Here is a 9,262-nt window from a genome sequence, read left to right on the forward strand (position 1 = left end):
AAAAAAATAGAATTCAATTAAGTCAAAATTTTAAATATAAAAATTAAATTAAATATAACACACTTCTATTAAAATATTACAAAATAACACCTCATATTACTATGTTAACATTAATATAAGAGAATTATGTAATTAAATTATTTTAAAAAATTAAAAAAAATATTAATTAAATTTTTCAAATGAATTAGAGAGAAAAAAATTAACCTAAAATAAAAGTTTAATATTTATTTTATTCTCTGTTTTGGTGAGTTTTGACTACAGTGATCCTCTATTTTTTGTAGTGTGGTCCAATTTTGTTATTATTGAATAAATTATTAATTTTTGTATTGTATCAATTAATTTTTCAAATAAATGTCAATTAATAAAATTAAACTGAAGATCAAATAATAAATTATTAATTTTTGTACTGTATCACTTAATTTTCGAAATAAATATCAATTAATGAAATTAAACTATTATTTAATGCAAACTGGCATGTAGCAAAACGACCGTTTTCTCTCATATACTAAGCTTTAACTTTTCTTTTTATTGATTCGAGATCCAAGAAAAATAAAAATAAAACATTCCAACTCACAGATTCTTTTCTCTTTCACACACCACAAGAAAAACCACCACACCCTTATAAATGGCATCACATCACTCTTTGTATGAGCAAACTGCCATCATCGTTCTTCTTCTCCCCATCCCCAAACAAACATGCTTCTCTCACCCTTCCTCACTCTCACTTTCCTTCTTTTCTTCTCTTCTTCTCTCCCTGCGATCTTTTCAACGCCGACATGTTCCAACCTAGTGCCGTTAAGAAATCGCACCGACAGAATCTCCATAACCGACTTCGGAGGCGTTGGCGACGGCCGCACTCTGAACACGAAAGCCTTCCGAGAGGCTGTGTACCGCATTGAGCACCTGAGAAGGCCCGGCGGCACGGTGCTGTACGTGCCTCGAGGTGTGTACTTGACGGAGAGCTTCAACCTCACTAGCCACATGACGCTTTTTCTCGCTGCTGGTGCCGTTATCAAAGCGACACAGGTGAGGTTAACTCTTCAATTTGGATTATCTGTTTGCTCTTTAGTCTTCCCCAGGTCAGGTTAATTCTTGAATTTGGATTCTCTCCCCTATTTTCAGTTTTGTTTTTTTATCTTTAAAAATGTACTAATTTTAATATTTTTAATATTTTAAAAATCATTTTAATATATTAAAATAAATGTATTTTGAAAAAACTAACACAGATTGAAACCTTATACGTTTGAATTGAGTTACTACATTTAATTTTCTTGTCTTTTTTTTTGCGTAAAATGACATTTTCAAATTTCTTACGCAATTTTACATGGAAAATCAGATTAACTTAGTTTTAAATTTCTCATAAATTAAATCATAGTATTTTTAACCACTTGTTAATAAATTTTCATAAGTTTGAGTATCGTAGATTTTATATATTTTTAATTAAACGCCTGTTCTTAATTAGGGTGATGTGACCGTTTGCTTTTGCTGTCTTTAATAAAATATTATAAATTTTTTTAATAAAAAATGAAAATTTGATTATCTTTATAAATAATTTTATTTTATTATAAATCAAATACTAAAATGAAATCAATACAATCTTATCAAAATGTGACATGCTTTTGTGATAAAAGATAATTAGATTTTTATAACTTTACTTTTACAATCTAATTTCATAATTAATATTTTAATTGAGATAGCAAAACCAGACGATCACATCACCCCAAATTGACAACAGAGATTAAAAATATTTAAAAAGTTTGAATACTCAATAAAACGAAATTTTTTAACAAGAATTTGGTTAAAACTACTTAATTTATGAGTAACTTAAACTTTAATTGAATTATTATTTTTTATTTTTTATGTAAAATCATATGAATGATGACTATGCAAAATAACATCATACCGTTTCACTAAAAAAATTAAAAAATTAGTTATTTTAATTAAAATTAATTAAAATTATTCAAATTTAGAGATTTATTATTTAATTACGTTTCTTCTTTCCTTAATTTTATTACATTTGCATGAGGAATTTTGAGAGAATATGTGATTTATTGTGTGGACTAGTTTTTTTTTTTAATTTGGGTTTTGTCTACTAAATTAGGATTATGAGAATTAGATAATGTAAAGTAATTTTGTAAGGAATTGTTGAGGATATATTATTTTTAGAAACGTTCGAATGTATTGTTTTTCTTTGATTGAAATTTATTAGATATTCTAAAATTTAGTAGACTTTTGTGAACATATTTTTTTATTTAAATTTTTCTAAAATGTAGTAGGTTTCATAGTTTTTTTTTAAAGATTCTTTTGTAATTTTCGAATTTTACCTATACAAATTTATTTGGAAAAGGTACTTTGTTCTTAGCATTGCTCAACTTTATAATATCATTTAGTTATATTATACAATATATATTTTAAAATTATTGATTATTTGGTAATATGTTTCCTTTTTGTTTAGATTAATTATGTCTAATTTGCTACTATGTTTTCTTTTTGTAAATTATTAAATCATTAATGTGTATTTTTTTTTTTTCTGAAGACTGATTTAATAAATAATTCTTTTAGAAATTCTGACTATAAACACAATAACGGTCTGCTTGGTTAAAATTTAATTTTAAGAAATAACATCATTAGTGCTTTAATTTGTTTAAAAGTTAATAATAAATGTGGTATTAATTATTTCTAAAGCAACTAAACTCGTCCATGTATTAAAACTGTTTGTCTGTGGAGGAGAACGACGCAGTCTAATAAAACAACAATTAATTATTTGATAATATAACTCATTTACGAATTAATTTATTATTTAAACCAGAAGAAATCTCGCATTTTTAATTATATCATCTTATTTTAATTATTTAAAGGTTAAAATTTATATTTATTTTATTTTATTTCTTTAAAAATAAATATACTGTTATTATTATTATTATCATTATTATTTATATTTTATATGTAATTTAGTAATATAGATCATAGATTTGCATGAAAGAGAGGAAAAGAATGTAATTATATTATGTAGTAATGTGTTTGATTATTTTAAGTAGTTGACAACATTTACTATTTTTAAAATTAAAAATATTAAAATTTTAAAATATAATTAAAGATAAAATATAAATATAAATATAAATATAATATAAAAACAATATTCCATTACATACGGTTATAAATTAGATGGAATCCCTCAATCGTTTTAAACTTTTCTTCAACGTGCGCTGTTTTCCATATTGCAATTCGTGTGTAAATTTCAGTTGTCTTTTTTTGCTTGGTTGTCTCCCATTTCAGAAAGAGATGCCAGTTATGAACAGATCAGATAACGCTAACCTAGAGACAAATTTAGTCTTGTATAAAAAATTTAAATCAAACCTAAATTCCAAATTAGGATCCGCTATATTACAATAAAAATCTTATTGTTATTATTATATTTATGAAATCTTGATATATTATCTTATTGAGATTAACTATGTCGGTGTATATGTTGGAAGCAGATAAAAACACATTTACACTACTGAAAAGAAGAAAACGATTACACTATTATTTATTAGATATAAATAGTGCGAACAATTTGTGGTACATTATGATACTTGTAGATCAAAACGTGGAGTCTCTAGAGCCCACTTATCACTACAATCAAAGTGATAAAGATCTATATAGTTCTGCAAGCCATCAAATGCCAGCATATTTCACGGAAGCCCCAAAAATTGAATGGTAGAATGTGATACACCATAGAAGTCACTTCCCATTCATGAGAAAAAAAAGATCAGATCAAGGGTTTGAGATTATCTTCTTGTCTGAAATATGTAAGTATGAAAATATAAGAGTATTTAGATAGAAAATAGGTTGCCTAAAACTAGGAATTCACATGAATATAAATTATGGTGGGCCTAATGCTGAATGGATGAAAAATATTGATGGGTCCCTTGTCTGCATAGATGCATGTGCATGATATTTAAAGCATTTACAAGTGACAATGGTTTTGTTGGACAGCTGGTTCTTTCGCATTAGTCATTACTGTTGTTGTCTGTTCTGGATTATTTAGTGAACAATTCAAGCATGATTTATTTGTTTAAAAACTAAAATGTGAAATAAGAGGTATCATGTAAATTGATGTATGTTCTTCGGTCATTACAAGGCTAAATGGAAAGGACCATGTTATCAGATATATGAGAATAATACTTTTTTGCTGACAGGCATAGTTTGCTATACAGTCCCCCTCCCTCTTTATTAGCTAGGAATGTTTTTGTGATTATTATGAAACTTTAATGTTGCATAATATAAATTTTATATTTATTGTTATATTTCTATTTTTACTTTTTTTTAGTTAATTTGTTATTATTTCTTATTTGTATTTTAGATTTAGTTTATATTTCTTTTATTATAAATAGAGTATTATTATATGTGTACATTCAATATAAAGGAAATTAATCTCATACATAGTTTTTACTATATTTAACATAGTGTAAGGTTTTTTTGGAGAAAAAGATTTTTGTTGTCTCTACCACTACATTCGCCACTGTCAGTGGTGACACTGTCTATTGCTGCTGGCGACACTGTCGTCTATCGCCGTTGTCAGTGCTACGTCGTTTAATGTTGTCATAGTCAGAGTTCTAGTTTTGATTAGTGACAACATGGTTTTGATCGTCTTGGTCGTTCGTCCTAAAAATTTTGTCTTTCAACACCTGTGTCTGAGTATTGTTGCTTTTATCCACCGATGTTCCCTATGGGGGAGTCGGTTTCTAGGAGCTTTGATGAATAAAGCACTCCATTCTCTTGAAGAGATAATCTTTCACCTTCACTGTCTATCATCGGTGCACCATCATTTCTATCATTCGTCGTGATAGGCGATATGTTTTCATGTGATCCAATCTAGTTTGATGTCATCCATTATAGGCCACCACCCGATAATGGTAATTTAGTCCCTGCTCTTCGTCGTTGTCTGTTATTGTAGTTCTCATCAGTTACTAAGGGCAATCTAGTCCATGTTGTTTGTTATCTGTCATTATCGGTCATCGTCCACTATTGGTGGTAATCTCCTTTGTCAAAGTCATCTTAGTTGAAGTTTCATGGTTGTCCACCAATGTCCAATATTATTCTCCATAATTTTTAGGATTTCTCTCCCCTATTCGTCTATGGCTTCTTTCGTTGCAGTCTCATCTGACCTCCTTTCTATCACCATTGTGTTTGTTAATTGTTCGTCGACCTCTGTTTGCTTATCAACAGAGATTTGCAAAAAAAGATTTATATAGAGCAACTTTTCAGATATGTGGCCTTCGCAAATCATTAATAATTTTGTGTCACCCGAGTGCAAAAGCAGGTATTTTCACTAATATTTTCACTAATTTATTGATTATATTAGTAACAAGCTTGGTACATACAATCTGTATGTACTAGCTTGAGGGGAATTGTTAGTTATATTATCTTTATTTTATATTTTATTTTTAGTTAATTTATTATTATTTTTATTTGTATTTTAGGCTTAGCCCATATGTTTTCTATTATAAATATAACATCCTACGTGTATATTCAACACAGAAGATATTAATCTCATATATAGTTTTCATTTCTTAATAAATATAAACTTGAATGGAAAGAATGTGTCCTGAATTAAGTAGTGGAATGGTAATTAATACTGTAATCGTTGAGAATTAGGAGAGAGAGAAGAGAAAATTAGTAGTAAAAGGAGAAATTGTTTTGTATAATTTGAGATTTAGCATTTGCTACGTGTAAAAGGAGAAATTGTTTTTGAAGGGTTTCCAAACATGCTAAAAGTACCTGACTGATGGTATCAGTTCCAAAGCTTTGTGACTGTTTCAACATTCACTATTAATGCATGGTGTAAATCTATGTAGCTGAACTGTAGCTATCAAGCTCATTTGGCATGTGTATGTAGTAAGGTAATAAATTCATCTGTTTTGCTTCTAGAAAATGATTGGAGTGAATACTTAAAGTCGAGTGGAAATCAAAACTCATCTATTATTCTTTCTAACATGATTTATTGTTTTCTTGATAGGAAAGGAAACATGATAGATAGGAAATCTCTCCTTTTTCTTCCCTAGCACACTCTTTAATGCTCTTCCTCTTTTAGGAAACGGGGCATTGGCCTTTAATTGCACCCTTACCATCTTATGGAAGAGGGAGGGAGCTCCCTGGAGCAAGGTATATCAGTTTTCTCCATGGAGATGGACTTACTGATGTGGTGATCACAGGTGAGTATCAAATCTTTAATATTTTCTGCAAAAGTAAATTAAGGGGGAATGCTCCCTTTCTTGTGCACTTTATAGACAAACTAACATTAAGTGAGCCTTACCCAATCTTTTCATAGGTGAGAATGGGACAATTGATGGGCAAGGAGATGTGTGGTGGAACATGTGGAGGAAGAAAACACTTAAATATACAAGACCACACCTTGTTGAATTTATAAATTCTCAAGATATTCTTATCTCAGATGTCATTTTCAAGAATTCTCCCTTCTGGAATATACATCCAGTTTATTGCAAGTATGATTGAGCTTACAGAAGGAATTTCTTTTTATAGTATTTTCATTTTGTTCATTACAAGTTGCTTGAAACAGAGACTAGAAAGGAAATCAAGAGGTATAGATGTTTTCATGGACTATAATCTCAAACTCTGTTCCTTCTTTGCAGCAATGTTGTGGTTCGATATGTCACAATCTTGGCTCCTCCTGACTCTCCTAACACTGATGGAATTGATCCAGGTAAGTTCCCTCTAAATAACCCACATCTTATGCAAATAGTGAAGTAAAAACTTGTAATAAATAGTCAAATCCTAACGCAACCGATTTTACTCGTTGGTATTGAACTCTTCCTTTACCAGAGAATTCTACCTCGTCTCTTGTTAAACTATTAGATGGAAGGGAAGTATTGAAATTACTAATGTGGTTTATCCTGTTCAGATATATGATTTTATACGTTTTCATGGTGCATGAAATAACAATTCAGCAGCATCAAGTGTCATGTTGTGATTGCCATGAGGTGTTTTATATAATCTGCATAATTTATTTATGCAGATTCAAGTTCAAATGTCTGCATAGAGGACTCATACATATCCACAGGAGATGATCTTGTGGCAGTGAAGAGTGGATGGGATGAGTATGGCATTGCCTACGGTCGCCCTAGCTCCGGCATCACCATCCGGCGGCTGACCGGATCGTCGCCATTCGCCGGCATTGCAGTTGGCAGTGAAACCTCTGGTGGGGTGGAGAATGTGCTAGCTGAACACATCAACCTCTTCAACATGGGAGTAGGTATCCACATCAAGACCACCAAAGGCAGGGGTGGGTTTATCAAGAACATCACAGTGGCTCATGTGTATGTGGAGAATGCAAGGCAAGGAATTAAGATTTCAGGTGGGGTAGGAGGGCATCCAGATGACAAGTATAATCCTAATGCTCTCCCAGTTGTGAAGGGCATCACAATAAGGAATGTTTGGGGAGTGAAAGTTAAGCAAGCAGGTCTGATAAATGGACTCAAAAGTTCCCCTTTCACTGATGTTTGTTTGTCTGTTATAAACTTCCATGGTATGAAAGGACCAAGAGCTCCTCCCAATTGGCAGTGTTCTGATGTCTCTGGATCTGCTTATCAGGTTAACCCTTGGCCATGTTCTCAGTTGAGCAACCAAGAACATGGATCATGTGCCATTTAGAGATTTTCAATCTCTTATAGTTTTGTAATAATTGAGTGTTTCTTTCATTGAATTTTTATACCTATAATCCTATTGTATCACCATGTTTCCAACTAACTGTATGATATCACATGAAAGAATAATCCCTACCTAGTTCAATATTAATAATATTTACCCAAATTCCATGATGAGAATTTGACTTCTGGGTATCTAAACTATGCTTTGGTCTATCATTTTGAATTGATTTTCCAAAAATGAACTTTTCAATTATCTTAAAACTATTTGTTTGGTAAATTTTATATAAACTATTAAACTAAATTAATTAAATAATTAATAGATGTTTTTATTATTAATAATAAATTATGAATTTATCAATCTATTTTGCACTTGTTATTCACTCTGCTTGTTAAATTGAATTTATGGATTATGTACCTATCATCTGGTATTTTTAATATTTATTTCAAAATTTCATTTTAGTAACTTCAATATTAGAAAAATAATTGGTAATATATTAAAAAGATTAAATACATATTTACAATATTAACTTCAACTATTAATTTGAATTGAAAATTAAACTTTCAGGTTTCGTTATTACATAATTTTTCTCACAATTGAACAACTTTAAATATGTTATATAATCAACTTAATAATTTTGTTGAAATCATTAAAATGTTAATAATTATTTTTTAAATTAATTTATAAATTATTCGTAAAATACTTAATATGTCAATTTACAAATTTAGTTATATTTTGTTGTCCAGTCATATTATATGGTCAAGTCATCAATAACTTACTTTGAATTTATGAAATTTTAAAGCTTTATTAGAGTATAAGATAAAAACACATTTGATGGTTTAGAGTCCACCATTGTTCACTTTAGTAAAGATTTATTTGCAAAACAACCATAACAATAGAATATTTCCCTTCAATTATATTTGTTTTATGTTCACATTAGTAAAGATTTACTTACAAAACAACCACAACAATTATATATTTCCCTTCAATGATATTTGTTTTAGGAAGATTGTTGTTCTTTACTTTATGTTTGAATTAAGGTGCATGATCATGTGTCGTTTTATAGACAAAACAAATTCCCTTTTTCTTGAATATGAAGTTAGATATATTAGATAGAGAATATAAAAATATATTTTTCTTCCATGATCAAGTTATTTAATATCCATAAATAGATTGTGGTTTTGTATGGATTTTGATGTCTTTGTCTTCTATGATCTTCCAACAGTAATAATTTCTGATAATGAATATTTGTCTAAGACATCTTTAACAATGTATTTGAGAATTAGAAAATCTCAAATATTATTCACTTCCTTACAGGAGTACCACATATGCAAAGTGCCTTACTGACATGAATCCAATTTTCAATTGTCAAAAGTTTTGTAAAATGAAAACTAATTTTTGAAATGTTAAAAAAAAGTTTTACAAAAATAGTTTGTACTGCAAAAACACAGTTAAACTTCTATTGTGTAGAGTCGTTGTTGATTTCTATGCCTATTTAAGTCTTTAAAATTGGTGTAAGAACTTATTTGGAGTGTATTGCACAAGCTTCTAAAACTCCTAGAACACACATGAACTTTTAGGAGATTTTCGAGATACTCAGAGCTAGCCAAAAAAC

General features: G+C 29.4%; 1 protein-coding gene across 1 annotated transcript; it reads left to right on the forward strand.

Moving 5' to 3' along the window:
• The first annotated feature begins 583 nt into the window (after positions 1-583).
• LOC148198381 (putative polygalacturonase) lies at positions 584-7,820 on the forward strand. Its single transcript, XM_088116246.1, has 5 exons — positions 584-1,026; positions 6,077-6,197; positions 6,314-6,488; positions 6,636-6,706; positions 7,019-7,820. Exons 1-5 carry the CDS (start codon positions 697-699, stop codon positions 7,651-7,653), a joined length of 1,332 nt encoding a protein of 443 aa, XP_087972372.1. The 5' UTR covers positions 584-696; the 3' UTR covers positions 7,654-7,820.
• Positions 7,821-9,262: the final 1,442 nt, after the last annotated feature.

Source organism: Vigna umbellata, chromosome 5, assembly GCF_029865625.1.
Source record: "Vigna umbellata cultivar VRB3 chromosome 5, Vumbellata_1.0, whole genome shotgun sequence".
NCBI classification, from domain to species: Eukaryota; Viridiplantae; Streptophyta; class Magnoliopsida; order Fabales; family Fabaceae; genus Vigna; species Vigna umbellata.

Coding starts and splice junctions, on each gene's coding strand:
- LOC148198381 (XM_088116246.1), top strand. CDS start 697: ATGCTTCTCTCACCCTTCCTCACTCTCACTTTCCTTCTTTTCTTCTCT. Junction 1,027..6,076: donor CCGTTATCAAAGCGACACAG/GTGAGGTTAACT, acceptor TTCCTCTTTTAG/GAAACGGGGCATTGGCCTTT. Junction 6,489..6,635: donor ATACATCCAGTTTATTGCAA/GTATGATTGAGC, acceptor CCTTCTTTGCAG/CAATGTTGTGGTTCGATATG.